This window comes from Aquarana catesbeiana, linkage group LG05 (genome assembly GCF_042186555.1).
Source record: "Aquarana catesbeiana isolate 2022-GZ linkage group LG05, ASM4218655v1, whole genome shotgun sequence".
NCBI classification, from domain to species: Eukaryota; Metazoa; Chordata; class Amphibia; order Anura; family Ranidae; genus Aquarana; species Aquarana catesbeiana.
In genome coordinates, this window is record NC_133328.1 from 246,667,783 (window position 1) to 246,689,151 (window position 21,369).

The 21,369-nt window shown below is 43.4% G+C and overlaps 1 protein-coding gene across 3 annotated transcripts in view; it reads right to left on the bottom strand.

The window, feature by feature from the left end:
* Positions 1 to 21,369, bottom strand: part of TNS3 (tensin 3) — a 621,029-nt gene that overhangs the window by 435,522 nt on the left and 164,138 nt on the right. For all 3 annotated transcript variants that reach the window (XM_073630678.1, XM_073630677.1, XM_073630679.1), the window contains one exon: positions 19,619 to 19,679. In XM_073630678.1, the coding sequence (XP_073486779.1) occupies positions 19,619 to 19,679 (61 nt within the window). The remainder of the gene's footprint in view (positions 1 to 19,618; positions 19,680 to 21,369) is intronic.

Below are 21,369 nucleotides of genomic sequence, written 5' to 3' on the forward strand. Positions count from 1 at the left end.
TTCCAGATAATTGGTCTGAAGGATTTTCCTTTCAGCAGATTCTGGGTTAGTAACCACCAACTGAGGCTTTGGGACACCCTTGGGGACAGCTGTATTGGCAAGTCCCAAGCTTGGATCGTTTTATTCCAAGCAGACAGGATACTGTTTTGCAACAGTCTCGAATGGAACTGGGCATAGGGGATTGCTTCAATTGAAGCCACCATCTTTCCTAACAACCTCACGCAAAAGGCGAATTGAGGGATTTCCTTTCGACCTGAACATCCGCGTCTTGTATGGCGTTGATTTTTGCCAGAGGCAAGAACACCTTTTTCTGGGCTGTGTCTATGATCAGGCTTAAATAATCCAGCTTTTTTAGCGGTTTTAAGGAAGACTTCTCTAGGTTGAGAATCCAACCCAGATTTTCCAGGTAACTGGTTGTAATGTGTACACTTTGCTCCAAACAAGCCACTGACTGGTCTATTAACAATAGATCATCTAGCTAAGCCAAGACTGTTATGCCCTGTGCCCTTAACCTGGCTAAAGGTGGGGCCAATACTCTTGTGAACACCCGGGGTGCTGTAGCTAGCCCGAAAGGCAAGGCTACAAACTGAAAGTGCTGCTGTTCTACTTCAAATCGCAGAAACATTTGGTGAGTGGGAAATATAGGGACATGCAGATATGCAACCCTAATGTCAATGGATGCCAGAAGTTCTCTTCCTTGTAGGGTAGAAACTACTGACCTGATCGACTCCATGCGAAAGGAGCGGATTTTCAGGAACTGATTTAGATTCTTTAGATCTAGAATGGGTCTGACATCCCCATTTGGTTTTCGTACCGTAAAAAGGTTTGAATAAAATCCCAAACCTTGCTCTTCTGTGGGGATCTGTATGATCACCCCCTGAGCCAGTAATCGGTCTAATGCTTGAAACAGAAATTGCCTTTTATCTGGATCTTTGGGAACGTTTGATCTCAGAAAACGAGACGGTGGAAACTCCCGAAATTCTAGTTTGTATCCTAGAGACACCGTGAAGATGACACATCTGTCCTGAATTTCCTCTTGCCAGACTTCTGGGTATTGCAGAAGTCTTTACCCCACTCTGGCGAGGGGGGGCACCTCTTCATAATGAGGCTTTAGTATTCTGCTTTGCAGATTTCCGGCCCCAGGTCTTCTTTTGCGCCTGGGCCTGACCCTGAGGTTTTCCTTTAGAGTCTGGCAGCGGAGGCAGTCGCCACTGCCTAGAGGCGGATGCCCCTGGCGCAGGAGAAAAAAGGTCCACTTAAATGAAGGACGTTTATACTTTCTTTTGACTGGCAAAAGAGTACTCTTCCCACTAAAAATCGTTAGGATGTATTTATCCAAATCCTCCCCAAATAGACAATCCCTAAAAGGGAAACTAGTCAGAAGCCTTTTGCAAGGTGCTTTGGCTGACCAAAAAAAAAAAAACTTTTTTCATATTTTAGCTACAGGTTAAAAGCACAAGCGCAAGGCGGGATGCCTGGTGAATAGAGTCTTTCATGGCGTCTATGACAAAACATAGCGCCCTTGGTAGTTCGGGAAATCGCGGGCCTGTGTGCAGGGAGTGACCTCTTCAAGGGCCCGTCTAAACTGGTCCCAGACAGATGCCTATTGCTGCAACTGCAGGCTGAGTAACCGCACCTGCCAAAGAAAGAGGATTTTAACAGAAATTCCAATCTTTTATCAGTTAGATTTTTTTAAGCATTTGTGCATTGTCTATTAGACAAGTTAGGCTATTATTCACACTGGAAATCGCAGCGATAACTGCTGGTAGCTTCCAGCTTTTGGTGAATTTCTCCTCCATGGGATAGAGTGATGTGAATCTCTTTGGAGGGAAAAAATGTTTATCTGGGTGATCCCATTCGGTATAAATAAGCTTTTCTAATTAATGCATATACAGGAAACGCATAAAAAGGCCGTGAAGGTTTAAAGGAACCTAAGAAGAAACAAAACTATCAGCTAACTCTATTAGAGGTAGCTTGAAAAGAGGCACAAGCCATCTCTGTAAGAGATTATACAGGCAATCTCTCAGATTGCGAGGCTGAAAAGGTTCATCTACCATTGTTTCCTCCGCAGAGGAGTAATCAGTTTGGCTTTCTTCCTGATCTCCTGAGGGTACCACCTCATCCTCTACCCACTGTTCCCTTGATAAGGGGTCTAAGATGGGGAGGGTGATCTAATGCGCTTCCTATCCTTTTGGATAGCGGATGCGATTAACGTAGCTAATCTTCCTTCTAAGCCCTGCAGGGCGTAAAAAAACGCATTTTCAGTCATGTATGCAGTGGCTGAAATGTGAGAAGCAGTTGCACCACCAATTGGTCCCAATGACTCACCCTGGCCTGCCATATCTGGTAACTCAGGGGAGGATGACAGTGTGGACATACGACTGAAATTCCCAGCGCCTGGGGGTGGAACTTTTGGTACTTTTGGGGTGTCTTCTTTGGGAGCCATAGTGCTAAGCACAATATAAATGATGGCCAAGTGTACACAAAGCCTTAGGTCCCATTCACACCAGAAACTGCACATAACTGCGCATTTTTGACTGCATATTTACATGCATTTGAAGCACGCTTGACATGCACTTGAACGCATTTTGCATGCGCTTTGTGCTGCATTTAGTACTGTAAAACAAAGTCAACCAGCGCAAACCACAAACCCTAGCCAAACAGCAGCTGTGATACTGAGGGTAATTTATCAAATCCCATAAAATTGCATATATAAAAAGCAGTACAGCGCATAAAAATAAAATATGAAATAAAATAAACAAAGCTAAAAGTCCAATAAGAACAAAATGCAGGCAAAATCCAGTGATTCCTCCAGTGACACTAGTGACATGAGAAAAATGCAGGGTGACTGTGATGACAAACGTGGACCTCCACCTTCGGTGATACTAGCCGCTCACCTCAATAGATGGACCCCTGAATATATCAGTCAGGTCAAAACAGCGGTTCCCTCACAGGGATAATACCAGGAAGAGATGTATGCACGGTAGGCATCAGCAGCAGCAGCTTCAGTAGCCAACACACAGGCAGTGATCACATGTAAAAAATGGAAAGAATCTAGTGCTCTCTGAATAGTACTCAAAAAGATTTATTAAGATAAGCGGAATAACTCACAATAAGATGCACTGTGCCCCTGTGCGTAGGATAAAAGCATGGATGGAGTGGATATCCCATACAGGATGGACAAGCGGAGCGTGGGTGACGTCATGATCAGGGCACGTACACAATGCCGTACGCATTACGTCCCTCGAAGTGGGCGGGACTTCCTCAGCGGCGATGGCTGAGCGTGATAACACCCATTTACATATGTTTCCGCTCCTCCCAGGCAACCAATAAGCTTGAATGTATACTGATCACTATGGTAACCAAAAAGTACTTCAAACCAGAAAGTGACTGTGTCCATAGAATAGCCATGTAGACTATAGATAAAAAGGCTATTAATGAATAGCATATAGTTAATGTACCGAGGCAACATATCTCTAAAGCTTTAAACATATAAAGTAGTGAGACAAAAAATAAATATAAAAATGTGGATAAATGCAAAAATTTAATATAAAAACAACGACGACGTAAGCCCCGCACATCCGCTCATCAACCTGGGTCATCCAATACCATAATAATGGATACATATAATAACAACATAATGAACTTGAGATAAAAAAGCATTTAAGATAAAAAAGCAGTTACTAGCGGTCAGAGATGAAGCAGTTAACATCAAACTCGACGTTCAAGCCCCCTGGAACAAGGACCTTAGTTTCGTGAATCCAATGAGATTCTCTATGACTAAGTTGGCGTAAGAAGTTGCCCCCCTCCAATGTTTATTAACTCTCTCTATACCCCAGAAGCTTAGACTCCTGGGGTTTTGATTGTGTACCAATTTAAAATGCTTTGAAACATTATGTGTTTTTATGCCTTTTTTAATGTTGTTGACATGTTCCCCTAAACGAACATGCAAGGGGCGGGATGTCCTACCAATGTATTGTAAGCCACACTCACACTGTAACATATAGACAACTCCAATAGTGGTGCACGTAATGAGTTGATCTATTTTGTATTCTTTACCTGTGGAGGTGGCTCTAAAACTTTTATGTTTTTTAATTGTTGCACTTAGAGTGCCTGCAGGCTGTGCACCGCCCACAGGCGTAAAATCCTGAGAGAAAGGAAAATAATCTACTTTCAGATTGTATGGGGGGATCCACCACACCTGGGGCTAGGCGATCTCATAAGGATGGGGCTTTTTTGTAAATGAATGAAGGACGAGGTGGCAGCAGGGGACCCAGCACGCAATCTTGTCTAAGAATTGACCAATTCTTCAAAACAAGTTTTTCAAATTGTTTGTGCTGGATGTTGTAATTCAATACCATTTTGAAATTGGAGACATCTGAACTAGTATTTTTGACTCTATCAGAAATCAAGGAGGCTCTATCCATGGCCAGGACCTTCTCAACCTCGCTGTTTAGTGTGTATATATCATATCCTTTTTCTACAAACCTTGATGAAAGTAAGGCAGATTGGGAGACAAAATCACTATCTTGTGTGCAATTTCGTCTGAGTCTGACAAATTGAGCCCTGGGAATGTTACAAAGCCAAGATTTATGATGACAACTCCCCAGGGGAATGTATGAGTTGCGGTCTGTAGGTTTAAGATAATTACATAATCTAAACCCCTCATTATCTTTCCAGATCTCAAGGTCAAGAAACACTATTTTTTCTTTACTAAAATTCCAGGACAACTGAATGTTCTTAGTATTATTATCAAGTTTCTGGATAAAGGAATCCAAGCTAGGCTGATCCCCATCCCAGATCATGATAAGGTCGTCTATATACCGTTTGTAGCATACGAGCTCCGGGGGGTGATGCTTGAACACTACGTCTTCCTCCCAGTGGGCCATAAAAAGATTGGCCACACTGGGAGCAAAACGAGCACCCATCGCAACGCCCCTTTTTTGAAGGAAAAATTGGCGATTAAACCAAAAATAATTCTTGGCCAAACAAAAGGCCAGACCTCTCAACAGAAACTTTTTATGTTTCTCAGGGAGGTCAGAAAACACAGATAGGGCCCATTGGACAGAAGATAAAGCGTCCTCATGACCAATTATGGTGAAGAGGGGCCCTACATCGGCTGTGATCAATATACTGGAGGGGGAGCAACTAACAGATTAAATACTGGGCTGAGTGCAACTTCCATTCTCAGTGTCTTGGTGGTGTCCCCCTTGCGTTTTGGAGCCCGCATGGTATGTTTTGGGCGTGTGGGGGGTGGGAAGACCGTGGGATATGGGGGGGCGGCAATTTGACCGCTATGCGATGCGATTGGTTTGCCTCCAGCATTACAAGATTATGTTGATCCAATAATGCATTTTTTCTTTATTATAGTGGTTTTACTCTCTGCAGTACATCTCTACATTCCCCTGATGAAGCCAATGTTTTGGCGAAACTAGTTGGGAACATAAGACTATGATCACCCTTCAACATCTTTGGTGACGGTCATTTATTTGAACTGTATTTCTGTTTTTGTTTTGTATATTTTTTGTACTCTTTCATGTAAACATTTTAGATGTTTTGATATCAATAAAATAAATGATTTTATATAAAATATCATTCTAGTAATTTTGAATTTTGGTGGCACCGTAATAATCCCATCATCCCCTTTTCCCCCATTTTTTGAGATCTTCGACTCAGGATGAGGTGCCGTATCTGGTAGAACACACCACCCACCATCCGATTTGAATAATGTGTTTTGTGTCCTTAAGGAAGGCCTCCGTTTTGAAAACTAAGGGCTGAAGAAAGTGGTCAATATATTGGCCTAACCTGGAGGATATAGAGTCAATACCATTTACTATGGGCCTCCCAGGGGTGTTGTTAATATCCTTATGAATTTTTGGGAGGCAGTAAATGATAGGGGTTCTACAAAAGAGGGGATCTAAATAGGAAGCCTCCTTCTTATTGAGAACATTCTCCTTTTTTCCTTCCTCTATTAGCCAATGGAGCTCATCCTTGTAGACTAACATAGGGTCCTTGTTCAGAATTTGGTAGGTGTCACGGTCTTCCAATAACCTATTAAGTTCTTCCAAATATTTAGACTTATCTGGGGTGGGTCTCTTCTCCCATCATTGTTATGATAAGGATATGGACCATGTTTCTGATTATCCCATCCCCGAGATGACCCATAATCATGCTGGTAGTGTGGATGGTCAAAATTATCTCTACCGGGGGTATTTAGGGGGCCCCTTCCTCTGCCTCCACCTCTCTTGGAGTTCCCTCTATTTCCCTGGCCCCCTCTAGTGGGCGGGGCAGGTGAGGGGTGACTATAGGAATTAAATATAGCAGGAGGTGGTGCTGATGTGCTAATTGGATTTTTTTGTGTAATGTGAGGGTTGGTCCCGGGTGGGTTAGGAGGGGGAGAAGCCTGCCATTTAAATATGTTCCCACTCCTAAAGTCATCTGAGTCTCTCATATATTTTTTCTTTTTCTTATTTTGAACCTCGAGGTCCCATTTAGTCAGTTTATTACCAAGATCAGTGGATAGCCTAAGGAACTCTTCACTGTTTTTAAAAGGTTCAATGGTATTCTTAATGTCGCGAATTTGCGACTCAAGAAATTCCATTTTCCTTTCTTTACGTGATAATAATAACTGTAATAGTTCAGAACCTTTTTTAATGAAGAAATCTCTCCATTCAATCATAGATGCCTCATCTAGGAGGCCATCATTTGGTGGAATATCCCACCTAAGCCTCCTAGGGACAAGATTAGGAGAGATATTGTTTAAAAGAGGCAATATCCCACCAGGTTTTCACCTTCTTCTCAAAAATGTGATTCAATTTTTTAAAAGAAGAGGTCAGATCATTACTTTGTTCTGATATGGGGGTATGTGAGAAAACCTCATCCAATTTGATTTCTCGTTTTTCAAGATAATAAAATACATCCATGGTTGCAGCTGAAGTTGTGATAAATTCAAATAAACATATGTAAAACAAAGTCAACCAGCGCAAACCACAAACCCTAGCCAAACAGCAGCTGTGATACTGAGGGTAATTTATCAAATCCCATAAAATTGCATATAAAAAAAAAGCAGTACAGCGCATAAAAATAAAATATAAAATAAACAAAGCTAAAAGTCCAATAAGAACAAAATGCAGGCAAAATCCAGTGATTCCTCCAGTGACACTAGTGACATGAGAAAAATGCAGGGTGACTGTGATGACAAACGTGGACCTCCACCTTTGGTGATACTAGCCGCTCACCTCAATAGATGGACCCCTGAATATATCAGTCAGGTCAAAACAGCGGTTCCCTCACAGGGATAATACCAGGAAGAGATGTATGCACGGTAGGCATCAGCAGCAGCAGCTTCAGTAGCCAACACACAGGCAGTGATCACATGTAAAAAATGGAAAGAATCTAGTGCTCTCTGAATAGTACTCAAAAAGATTTATTAAGATAAGCGGAATAACTCACAATAAGATGCACTGTGCCCCGGTGCGTAGGATAAAAGCATGGATGGAGTGGATGTCCCATACAGGATGGACGAGCGGAGCATGGGTGACGTCACGATCAGGGAACGTACACAATGCCGTACAAGTTACGTCCCTCGAAGTGGGCGGGACTTCCTCAGTGATCGTGACGTCACCCGCGCTCCGCTCGTCCATCCTGTATGGGACATCCGCTCCATCCATGCTTTTACCCTATGCACCGGGGCACAGTGCATCTTATTGTGAGTTATTCCGCTTATCTTAATAAATCTTTTTGAGTACTATTCAGAGAGCACTAGATTCTTTCCATTTTTTACATGTGATCACTGCCTGTGTGTTGGCTACTGAAGCTGCTGCTGCTGATGCCTACCGTGCATACATCTCTTCCTGGTATTATCCCTGTGAGGGAACCGCTGTTTTGACCTGACTGATATATTCAGGGGTCCATCTATTGAGGTGAGCGGCTAGTATCACCGAAGGTGGAGGTCCACGTTTGTCATCACAGTCACCCTGCATTTTTCTCATGTCACTAGTGTCACTGGAGGAATCACTGGATTTTGCATGCATTTTGTTCTTATTGGACTTTTAGCTTTGTTTATTTTATTTCATATTTTATTTTTATGCGCTGTACTGCTTTTTTTATATGCAATTTTATGGGATTTGATAAATTACCCTCAGTATCACAGCTGCTGTTTGGCTAGGGTTTGTGGTTTGCGCTGGTTGACTTTGTTTTACATTTGTTTATTTGAATTTATCACAACTTCAGCTGCAACCATGGATGTATTTTATTATCTTGAAAAACAAGAAATCAAATTGGATGAGGTTTTTTCACATACCCCCATATCAGAACAAAGTAATGATCTGACCTCTTCTTTTAAAAAACTGAATCACATTTTTGAGAAGAAGGTGAAAACCTAGTGGGATATTGCCTCTTTTAAACAATATCTCTCCTCTAATCTTGTCCCTAGGAGGCTTAGGTGGGATATTCCACCAAATGATGGCCTCCTAGATGAGGCATCTATGATTGAATGGAGAGATTTCTTCATTAAAAAAGGTTCTGAACTATTACAGTTATTATTATCACGTAAAGAAAGGAAAATGGAATTTCTTGAGTCGCAAATTCGCGACATTAAGAATACCATTGAACCTTTTAAAAACAGTGAAGAGTTCCTTAGGCTATCCACTGATCTTGGTAATAAACTGACTAAATGGGACCTCGAGGTTCAAAATAAGAAAAAGAAAAAATATATGAGAGACTCAGATGACTTTAGGAGTGGGAACATATTTAAATGGCAGGCTTCTCCCCCTCCTAACCCACCCGGGACCAACCCTCACATTACACAAAAAAATCCAATTAGCACACCAGCCCCACCTCCTGCTATATCTAATTCCTATAGTCACCCCTCACCTGCCCCTCCCACTAGAGGGGGCCGGGGAAATAGAGGGAACTCCAAGAGAGGTGGAGGCAGAGGAAGGGGCCCCCTAAATACCCCCGGTAGAGATAATTTTGACCATCCACACTACCAGCAGGATTATGGGTCATCTCGGGGATGGGATAATCAGAAACATGGTCCATATCCTTATAACAATGATGGGAGAAGAGACCCACCCCAATATGCATATGGGGGGTCAATTACCCCTGTCTAACAGGTTTGCTCCATTACAGCAGGTTAGTAATGAGGGAGGGGATTTTTTATGGGTTCAGAGTGGACCGGGGAGAGGGTCGCAGTCCTACCAGCCCAATCCGGGAGAATGGTGGAAATATCGACCACAAACTCCCCCCCCCCCCCACAAATAACAGGTCCACCTCGAAAAAGAAAAGAGAGAGAGGAACTAGAGGGGGTAGGCGATTACAAAAAACAAAGACCCCACTAGGAACAGGGATATACAACTTAAGTAGCGTCGTTTTGAGCGAGAGTGAGGTTCAAGTCCTAGACAAGGGGCTGAAGTTCGCTCCTGTTCAAAACCTGAACAAATTTGATACCTATGTCAATATACATAAATTTGTCAGACATCTTAACATGAAAAAGTATTTTTTGTCAAATTCTAGTAGACCAGCCACTATTGCAGGAGGTCATCACTCCAATTTACGCAACAAATCGACTTTCAATCCTCTCAATGCCGATAACAAGTATCTTGAAGTATTCAAGAACATGTTATTTAATGATCTGGATAAAATGAGAGTTAGAAAGGCTGTTGACCCATTACCCATTAGGCAAGGTATTAAATCCTTGGAAACAAGGAATGATATCATCATCCGCCCAGCGGATAAAGGAGGGGGTCTAAATATTTGGAAGAACTTAATAGGTTATTGGAAGACCGTGACACCTACCAAATTCTGAACAAGGACCCTATGTTAGTCTACAAGGATGAGCTCCATTGGCTAATAGAGGAAGGAAAAAAGGAGAATGTTCTCAATAAGAAGGAGGCTTCCTATTTAGATCCCCTCTTTTGTAGAACCTCTATCATTTACTGCCTCCCAAAAATTCATAAGGATATTAACAACACCCCTGGGAGGCCCATAGTAAATGGTATTGACTCTATATCCTCCAGGTTAGGCCAATATATTGACCACTTTCTTCAGCCCTTAGTTTTCAAAACGGAGGCCTTCCTTAAGGACACAAAACACATTATTCAAATCATCGAATCTGTTAGTTGCTCCCCCTCCAGTATATTGATCACAGCCGATGTAGGGTCCCTCTACACCATAATTGGTCATGAGGACGCTTTATCTTCTGTCCAATGGGCCCTATCTGTGTTTTCTGACCTCCCTGAGAAACATAAAAAGTTTCTGTTGAGAGGTCTGGCCTTTTGTTTGGCCAAGAATTATTTTTGGTTTAATCGCCAATTTTTCCTTCAAAAAAGGGGCGTTGCGATGGGCGCTCGTTTTGCTCCCAGTGTGGCCAATCTTTTTATGGCCCACTGGGAGGAAGACGTAGTGTTCAAGCATCACCCCCCGGAGCTCGTATGCTACAAACGGTATATAGACGACCTTATCATGATCTGGGATGGGGATCAGCCTAGCTTGGATTCCTTTATCCAGAAACTTGATAATAATACTAAGAACATTCAGTTGTCCTGGAATTTTAGTAAAGAAAAAATAGTGTTTCTTGACCTTGAAATCTGGAAAGATAATGAGGGGTTTAGATTATGTAATTATCTTAAACCTACAGACCGCAACTCATACACTCCCCTGGGGAGTTGTAATCATAAATCTTGGCTTTGTAACATTCCCAGGGGTCAATTTGTCAGACTCAGACGAAATTGCACACGAGATAGTGATTTTGTCTCCCAATCTGCCTTACTTTCATCAAGGTTTGTAGAAAAAGGATATGATATACACACACTAAACAGCGAGGTTGAGAAGGTCCTGGCCATGGATAGAGCCTCCTTGATTTCTGATAGGGTCAAAAATACTAGTTCAGATGTCTCCAATTTCAAAATGGTATTGAATTACAACATCCAGCACAAACAATTTGAAAAACTTGTTTTGAAGAATTGGTCAATTCTTAGACAAGATTGCGTGCTGGGTCCCCTGCTGCCACCTCGTCCTTCGTTCATTTACAAAAAAGCCCCATCCTTACGAGATCGCCTAGCCCCAGGTGTGGTGGATCCCCCCATACAATCTGAAAGTAGATTATTTACCTTTCTCTCAGGATTTTACGCCTGTGGGCGGTGCACAGCCTGCAGGCACTCTAAGTGCAACAATAAAAAACGTAAAAGTTTTAGAGCCACCTCCACAGGTAAAGAATACAAAATAGATCAACTCATTACGTGCACCACTATTGGAGTTGTCTATATGTTACAGTGTGAGTGTGGCTTACAATACATTGGTAGGACATCCCGCCCCTTGCATGTTCGTTTAGGGGAACATGTCAACAACATTAAAAAAGGCATAAAAACACATAATGTTTCAAAGCATTTTAAATTGGTACACAATCAAAACCCCAGGAGTCTAAGCTTCTGGGGTATAGAGAGAGTTAATAAACATTGGAGGGGGGGCAACTTCTTACGCCAACTTAGTCGTAGAGAATCTCATTGGATTCACAAAACTAAGGTCCTTGTTCCAGGGGGCTTGAACGTCGAGTTTGATGTTAACTGCTTCATCTCTGACCGCTAGTAACTGCTTTTTTATCTTAAATGCTTTTTTATCTCAAGTTCATTATGTTGTTTTTATATGTAGCCATTATTATGGTATTGGATGACCCAGGTTGATGAGCGGATGTGCGGGGCTTACGTCGTCGTTGTTTTTATATTAAGTTTTTGCATTTATCCACATTTTTATATTTATTTTTTGTCTCACTACTTTATATGTTTAAAGCTTTAGAGATATGTTGCCTCGGTACATTAACTATATGCTATTCATTAATAGCCTTTTTATCTATAGTCTACATGGCTATTCTATGGACACAGTCACTTTCCGGTTTGAAGTACTTTTTGGTTACCATAGTGATCAGTATACATTCAAGCTTATTGGTTGCCGCTGAGGAAGTCCCGCCCACTTCGAGGGACGTAACGCGTACGGCATTGTGTACATGCCCTGATCGTGACGTCACCCGCGCTCCGCTCATCCATCCTGTATGGGACATCCACTCCATCCATGCTTTTATCCTACGCACTGGGGCACAGTGCATCTTATTGTGAGTTATTCCGCTTATCTTAATAAATCTTTTTGAGTACTATTCAGAGAGCACTAGATTCTTTCCATTTTTTACATGTGATCACTGCCTGTGTGTTGGCTACTGAAGCTGCTGCTGCTGATGCCTACCGTGCATACATCTCTTCCTGGTATTATCCCTGTGAGGGAACCGCTGTTTTGACCTGACTTATATATTCAGGGGTCCATCTATTGAGGTGAGCAGCTAGTATCACCGAAGGTGGAGGTCCACGTTTGTCATCACAGTCACCCTGCATTTTTCTCATGTCACTAGTATCACTGAAGGAATCACTGGATTTTGCCTGCATTTTGTTCTTATTGGACTTTTAGCTTTGTTTATTTTATTTCATATTTTATTTTTATGCGCTGTACTGCTTTTTTTATATGCATTTAATACTGCATTATAGTGCATTTTGCCATACTGGCAATAAAGCTCAGCTTTAGTTGTTTATCAGAACGGTGGAGAGATTGGCGTCTCATCCTGCTCCCTGATAAGAAAAAAACAGGTAAGGATTAACCACACTGATAATTTGTTTGCTGTACTGGAAATGCCATGCATGCCTTACGTGCCCCCAGCAGTGTTCGCTGCAGCTGTTGAGCTGTGAGAGTGAGCGTCTGTCTCTGTCCCCAGCGCTTGTGCCGTGTGCCTCATGTACTCACATCCTGCACACAGCGCCGTGCCTTAGCCACTCCCGTAAGCCACGCCCCCGGCAATCAACATCCTCCCTCTTTTTTTTTTTTTTTTTTAATTTGTCCATAGTCCGCGCACGCGTGGACGGCTGACACCCTCTTTGAGCGAGAGGCAAGGGAGGGCTGGGCGGCGGGAAGTGAAAAAAACTTCTGTGGGGAATAGAAAATTTTCTAATAAAAAACCCGCTGCCGCTGCCACCACCACGCCCCATATTACTCCCTCTAGTGGAGACTTTAGGCATGACAACATTATTACTTTATGTAAAGTAAGAAAAAAGCATAGATGGACTTTTTACAGTTCCTAGGCTTCTTCCCTTACCTTTTCCTCACTGCAGGATACTGCTGTAACAGACAGATCCAAACTTCACCCATCACGGCGGACTGCGTTAGCAAATCTTCAAGGACTGGGTCCCTAATATAAGGGGTCCACGGCCTTGTACCTGTATACCACCCCTCAGGTAAACTTTAGGTAACGTAGCATGACCAAAAAGTCTTGGGTCCTGGGGTCCAACCCTCAAGGAGAGGCATTACAGGCAAAACCTTGTTCTTCTTAAGCGAGGCCCAAGTACTATTCAGCTTGGCCTTAATGGCACTTTGGATGGATCCGATCTATGGAGGCTGTTTAAATCCAGCATGGGATCCCTCCAGCTTGGAGCTCTTTCAGAGCACATCTTCACTCGTGACCAACACCCTAGACACTGGCGAAAAAACTGAGTTACTCCTGGTAGGAGGAGGGATTATATAGGGAGGCAACTTCCTGTTTAGGGTGTGCCAGTGTCCATCACCTGAAGGTGGCCTATAACCCACATAGTAATTACTATGCTGCTCTGTGTCCCATGATGTATGATAAAGAAATAGGATTTTTATAACAGCTTACCTGTAAAATCCTTTTCTTGGATTATATCACGGGACACAGAGCCATAGTAGTTACTATGTGGGTTTTAGGCCACCTTCAGGTGATGGACACTGGCACACCCTAAGACAGGAGATCCACTCCCTATATAACACCTCACACTACTGGGAGTACCTCAGTTTTGTAGCAAAGCAATATACGTGTATTAGAAGAGGGGAGGGACCTGTGTCCCGTGATGTACTCAAGAAAAAGATTTTACAGGTAAGCTGTTATAAAAATCCTAATTTATCGTACATCACGGGACACAGAGCCATAGTAGTTACTATGTGGGATGTCCCAGTACAATGCCAACTGAGGGGAGGGAGACACAACAAAAGTAGGGCAGCATGAGACCAAAGGACTTATACTGCTGCCTGCAGCACACTACGCCCAAAGGCAATATCCTCACGCCTTCCTACATCCACCTGATAGAATCTGGTAAGTGTATGGACTGAAGACCAAGTTGCGGCCTTGCAGATTTGAGCCATGGAAGCTTGGTTATGCACTGTCCATGAAGCACTAACAGCCCTAGTGGAGTGCGCTTTGATTTGAGAGGGTGAAATCTTCCTCTTTAAACCATAAGCTTGAACAATTACTTGCCGAATCCATTTAGTAATAGTAGATTTCGATGCAGTCTGTCCTTTTTTAGGACCTTCAGGCAACACAAACAAAAACACAATCAGTTTTTTCCAACCTGAGCAGTCGCCTTCAAGTAGACCTTGACTGCTCTCATCACATCCAGAGAATGTAGTGACTTCTCTTCCGTAGAACAGGGTTCTGGAAAAAATGAAGGTAAAACAATATCCTGGTTTAAATGAAAACCTGACACTACCTTCGGTAGAAAGTTAGGATGAGGACGCAATACCACCTTATCCTTGTGAATAATTAAATATGGCTCTTTACAAGAAAGAGCAGCCAACTGATACCCTTCTTGTAGAAGATATGGCTACCAGAAAAATTAGTTTCCTTGTCAAAAGAACCAAGGGAATATGCCGTATCGGCTCAAAAGGCTGTTTTTGCAATGTCGACAGAACTGAATTCAAGTCGCAAGAGTTCAGGGGTGACCTAAATGGAGTATTAAGCCGCATTACCCCCTGAATAAAGCTACAGACCAAAGAATGTGAAGCAAGTGGTCGTTGAAATAAAACCGATAAGGTCGAGACTTGGCCTTTGATAGTACTCAAGGCCAGCTTAATTTCTAACCCCATCTGCAGAAAGTCAATGATTCTACCTATGACATTCTTCCTGGGGAGCCAACCCCTGGATTCACACCAGGAGACATATGCCTTCCAGACTCTATAATATATGATTCTGGAGGCCGGCTTCCTTGCATTAATCAAGGTAGACACCACTGAACTTGATAGCCCACGCTTCTTCAGAATGTGGGTCTCAATAGCCAAACCGTTAAATTTAGCATTTGTAAGGTAGGATGGAATACTGGACCCTGCGAGAGAAGGTCTGGACGTGGTGGTAGGGTCCATGGGTCCCCTACCGCCATCCTTATGATCTCTGCATACCAGGATCTTCTGGGCCACAAGAATCACAGACTTCCCTTCCTGCTTGATCCTGTGAAGAAGTCATGGAAGCAGCAGAATAGGAGGGAATGCATAAACCAGTGAGAACTGATTCCACAGGAACACCAAGGCATCAGTTCCGCACGCTAGCAGATCCCTTGTTCTTGACACAAAGTTGTCGATCTTTTTGTTGAACCTGGACGCAAACAGATCTACGTCCGGGATCCCCCATCTTTGGAATATTGTCAGGAAGATATCGGGGTGAAGGGACCATTCTCCCGGGAACAACTGCTGGCGACTCAAGTAGTCTGCGTGCCAAGTTTCTATTCCTGAAATGAAGACTGCCGATAGGCAAGGTACATTGTTTTCTGCCCAAGCTAGTATATGATTCACCTCTCTCTGGGCCGCATGACTTCTCGTGCCCCCTTGGTGATTAATATAGGCCACTGCTGTGGCACTGTCGGATTGGATTCTGACAGGACAATCCCGTAACCTGTATGTCCAGGCCCTCAGGGCCAAGCGCACTGCCCGAATCTCCAGAATGTTGATGGGTAGGTCATTTCTGATCTGGACCATTTCCCTTGGACAGTCGCCTCTTCCAGGACTGCTCCCCAACCTGAAAGGTTGGCATCTGTTACCACCTTCCAAGTAACTGGTAGGAAGGATTTTCCCTTTTGAAGATTCTTGGTTATCAACCACCAATTGAGGCTCCAGCGCACCCTTGGAGACAGACACATTGGGAAATCTAGAGCTTGGACCTTCTTATTCCAAGCCGATAGGATACTGTTTTGCAGCAGCCTCGAATTAAACTGAGCAGAAGGAACGGCCTCGAATGAAGCCACCATCTTTCCCAATAACCTCATGCAAAGTCGAATAGAAGGATTCTTCTTTGCCTTGACCACCTGAATGAGTTCCTTTATGGTACTGATCTTCAACTGGGGCAAGAATACCCTTTTCTGGGCTGTATCTATGATCAGACCCAAGTATTCTAATGTCCTTGATGGTTTTAAGGAGGATTTCTCTAGGTTGAGAACCCAACCTAGGTATTTCAGGTAGTTGACTGTGGTGATCATACTTTGGTCTAAGTGGGCTACCGACTGGTCTATCAAGGGCAGATCTTCTAGGTAAGCTATAATCATTATACCTTGGGCCCTTAATCTGGCTAGAGGAGAGGCCAGGACCTTTGTAAACACTCGAGGTGCAGTAGCTAGACCGAAAGGCAGAGCTACAAACTGAAAATGAAGATTTTCTACTTCGAAATGTAGATATTTCTGGTGAGCGGGGAAAATAGGCACATGGAGGTATGCATCCTTGATGTCGATTGACGCCAGAAGTTCTACCCCTTGTAGGATGGAAACTACTGATCGGATTGACTCCATGCGAAAAGAGCAGACATTCAGAAACCGGTTTAGATCTTTGAGATCTGGAATGGGTCTGACATCTCCATTTGGTTTTGGTACCGTGAAAAGGTTTGAATAAAACCCCAATCCCTGTTCTTCCCTGGGGATCACTAAGATCACTTTTTGAGACAAAAGATGGTCCAATGCTTTAAAGAGAGAATTCTTTTTCTTTGGATCCCTGGGAACGTTTTATCTGAGAAAAGAGGAGACGGGAACATTCGGAACTCCAGTTTGTACCCTAGAGTTATTGAGGAAGTCACCCATATGTCTCGACGCTCTTCCTGCCAGACCCTTGAGAACTGCAGAAGTCTTCCCCCCACTCGAGCGAGCGGGGGCGTCCCTTCATAAGGAGGCTTTAGTGTTTTGTCTCGTAGGTTTCCTCCCCCAGGACTTCTTTTGTCCCTGGGGTTGATCCTGAGGTTTACCTCTTGAACTTAACGGCGGAGGCCGTCGTGACTGCCTGGAGGCAGATGCCCCTGGCACTGGAGTAGGAGCTTGTTTAAATGAAATACGTTTACTCCTCCTCCTAACTGGCAAAAGGGTACTTTTTCCACTAGAAACTTTTTGGATGTATTTATCCAAACCATCACCGAACAGCCGTTCACAGTGAAAAGGAAAACTAGCCAGGAGCTTTTTGCATGGTGCTTCGGCTGACCAATTCTTCAGCCATAAGATTCTACGCATATGTACCAGCCCAAGCGTGAGGCCTGGAGAATAGAATCTCTCATAGCATCTATTGCAAAACATAAAACCCCTGGTAGCTCGGTTAAATCCTGGGCGTGCTGATCAGGAATAACCTTGAGCACCTGTTTAAACTGGTCTCTCAAGGATTGCCATACACCAATTGCTGCCAGCGCAGGCTGAGTCACTTTACCTGCCAGGGAAAAAAATGTTTTTAATAGGAATTCCAACTTATCTGTTGGATCTTTAAGCATTTGAGCATTGCCTACCGGACAAGTCAAACTTTTATTCACAGAGGATATAGCAGCGTCAATTGCTGGTATCTCCCACTTCTTAGTGAATTTTTCCTCCATAGGATAAAGTGTTGAAAACTTTTTAGGAGGAAAAAAATGCATATCTGGGCGATCCCACTCATAATACATAAGCTTTTCCCAGCAATGAATGGACAGGAAAGGTATGCACAGCTTGAGGAGGCTTTAGTGAACTCAAACAAGAAGTGGGCTTATCAACCGACTCAGTTAAGGGTAGCATAAATGTGGAACGGACCATCTCAGTAAGAGATTGCACCATCAATTTTTCAGATTGTGAAGCTGATCCTTCTGCATTTGATCCCTCAGAAGAGGAGTCATCAGCCTCTTCACGTTCCCCTGAAAGAAATTTGTCTTCTCCCGACCCTAGTTCCTCAGTTTGAGGGTCCTGGGTAATGGACGGGGACCTGTCGCGTTTTGTCCCACCTTGGGATGCGATTAAAGTTGCTAACCTTTCTTCCAAACTATTCATGGCTGAGGAAAAAAAAAAACTTCTTCAGTAATATTGACAGGGATTGCAGTGTTGAAAACAGTTGCAACATTTGCCAGCCCTGATGGCTCACTCTGACCAGCCATCTCAGATCTCTCAGGGGAGGATGCCATTGTACAGATGAGTTTAGGCTTTTTAGAGCTTGAGGGAGTCCCTTTTGAGCCCTTTTTTGGGGTGATTATACCTCCCCTTCTGACCATAGCCCGATGCACAAATGCAGAGGTACTACCAGAAGAAAACTGCACCCACTGCTTGAGCAAATAGTCCAGCAACTGCAGCTGCTATTAATACTCAGCCTAGTGCTTTTTTGTAAATGTGCCAAGGGAATACCTGTGTCACCACTTACATGCCCCCTTTTTGCTCTTGTGTCCCTTCAACAGCTTGCAGTCAGCACAATGAAGCTTTTTAAGTGTACTCCCACGCTGGTCGCTGCAGCACGCCAATGTCGCGCTAAGCCACGCCCCCTCCATATTCCCACTGCGCCCCCTCCTCTTTTAAAAAAAAAAAACTTTTTACCGCGCGGGCCTCCAATTGGGATGTGGGGGTGTGGCGAGGAGGAGAGCTGACAAAACAGCCATACAGAGGCGGTGGGGAACGGGGCAGCATCCGCCGATCGTTCTGGCTCCCCCCTCATCTAGGGAGAAGGGGAGAGCTGCTATCCAGGTGGGGGGTGTTTTTGGAAAAAATCCCCCCCCCCAATGTCTTACCTGGGACTGCAAGCCGGAGGGAAGTCTGCCATTTCTGCTGAGACACAGTGATCTATTGGAAGCATGACAAGGTACGTGCTCAATACAGCCCCCAGTGGTGACTTTTAGGCATGACAACATTTACTTTTAAAAGGAGACAATTCATAAGAGAATTTAGAATTCCTTAGAAATCTCCACTTACCTTTCCCGCCGCAGGGATTCTGTGGTAAAACCAATCAGACCCAATCTTCACCCCTCACATTAACAAACCTTCAGGAACCGGGGCCCCTCCTTTTTATCGGGGGATCCACACTCCTGGACCCGTAAAGCACCCAACCAGGAAAACTTTATGGCTGAAAAAAACAAAGTACTGGATCTCGGGGCCCAGCTCTCTACAAAGAGAAGCGTTACGGGATAAACCTCGTTTCTTCTACCACGAGGCCCAGGTACTATTCAATTCGGCCTAAAAAGACACTTTGAATGGATCTGGCCGCATAGCCTGCCCCAGCAAGGAATATTCCAGTGGAGCTCAGCATAGCACATCTTCACTCGTGACCAACACCTAAGACACTGGCGAAAAAACTGAGGTGCTCCCCGTAGTGAGAGGGGTTATACAGGGAGTGGACTTCCTGTCTTAGGGTGTGCAAGTGTCCATCACCTGAAGGTGGCCTATAACCCACATAGTAACTACTATGGCTCTGTGTCCCGTGATGTACAATAAAGAAATGAATGTCACCAAAATAGCCAGGAGCAAAGACAGATAGATATTACTACTAATATATCAATAATCTTAGTTACTACTACTAAAAATCGTGTGTGTAAATTTATACTTACTAAATTCCAGATGTGTAAATGTGCTGCATTGCTTGGAAAACCATTATAAATGGCTGACATACTGTAAGACAACAGTAAAACAAAAATATTTTTATGGTTGTTGCAAAAGTGTTGTAGCATAATGCATATTTTAAAACAATCAGTGCACTAATAATAAACACTCTAGCTCCTGTTATATACCTAGAAAAATCAGGTATGTTTGCAAATATAAATCTTTTCTTTTCTGCAATTCTCTAGGAGCTACACTTCACCACAGATTAGCTGGGACACTCTACCTACATTCATAACAAGCAAATATTTTAAATTTGTTTTATTTCAGCTTCGGTTTACAAGGAAACGGCCGGGAATGAGTTTGGGTGTCCTTCAAATTCATCTCTAACCTGAACTTGGATGTCTGTTTTTTTTTTTTTTGTACTTCAGTAAGCTTCGGGGCAGGGAATGACCTGGCACACAGCTCTCTGGAGCAAAAAAAAAAAAAAAAAGTGGAAGCTCAGAGTTAAGGTTAGAGAGGAGTTCTGTGGATGCCAAAGCTCATCTTTAGAAAGGACCAAACACTCTCTTGTTGCAGGTGCTGCTTACTCCAAAATAAGAACTAATGGTGCTGCCAAATGTTCACATTTCTGCCTCCTTGGATTTGATCAACTTTTACCCACCTATATCTGAGGGTTGCAGCTCCAATTTTATAGTAAGACAGACACCAACCTGCAGGTAGTGTCTTCACACGTAAGCCTTTTGGTGTTGTCATCAAAACCACCAAGGGCTGTAGCTCTATTCCTTTAGAAAAAAATTTCCCTGTTGTGGCTTCTCACTTCACATCTAGTCATGCTGGCTTTTTCTTACAAACATGGCTGTCTCCGGTCAATAACAAAAAATAAGTTTTGAACCCCAAAAGCATAACAGAAGTTTTCCAGCCCTCATAAGTGAGGCCTGGAAATACCATTTGTACTGGAAAGGTTGTAGTAGTCTTAGAACTCACAGGGATTTGTGAGACGTTAGGTACTGCCAAAATCATGGAGGTAGGCAGTGACAAACATACTCCCCAGATCTTGGATCCCTCATGGACTGTAAGCCTGAGCAGTGCTAGTTCCCCATCATTGTATAAAACCTTCCTGTTAGGAGAGTGGAGGGTGTGATGTCGTCAGGCAGCACCCACACATTTACCATACATAATATGGCCTCTGGCACCCAGCCACAACATGACTGCTGGAGCTTCTCAAAGTAAGACACACAGCCAGGCCAGACAGTACAGACAAGCCACATACATTACGGGAAAAAAGTATTTGATCCCCTGCTGTTTTTGTACGTTTGAAAACTGACAAAGAAATGATCAGTCTATAATTTTAATGGTAGGGATATTTTAACAGTGAGAGACAGACCACCACAAATATCCAGAAAAACGCATTTCAAAAAAGGTATACATTTTGCAAATTAAGTTAAAAATTTGCATTTTAATGAGTGAAATAAGTATTTGATCCCTTATCAATCATCAAGTAATTACTTGGTGGGTTATGGGCCTACCTTGGATTCACACCAGGAAACATAAGCTTTCCAGACTCTACAATATATAGCTGTAGAAGCTGGCTCCCTAGCATTAATTAAAGTAGAAATAACTGCCCTGGAAAGCCCACGTCTTTTCAGAATGTGGGTCTCAATAGCCAGGCCGTTAAATTTAGCATTCGTAAAGTAGGATGGAATATCGGCCCCTGTGAGCGCAGGTCTGGCCTTAGTGGAAAGGGACCACAGATCCTCCA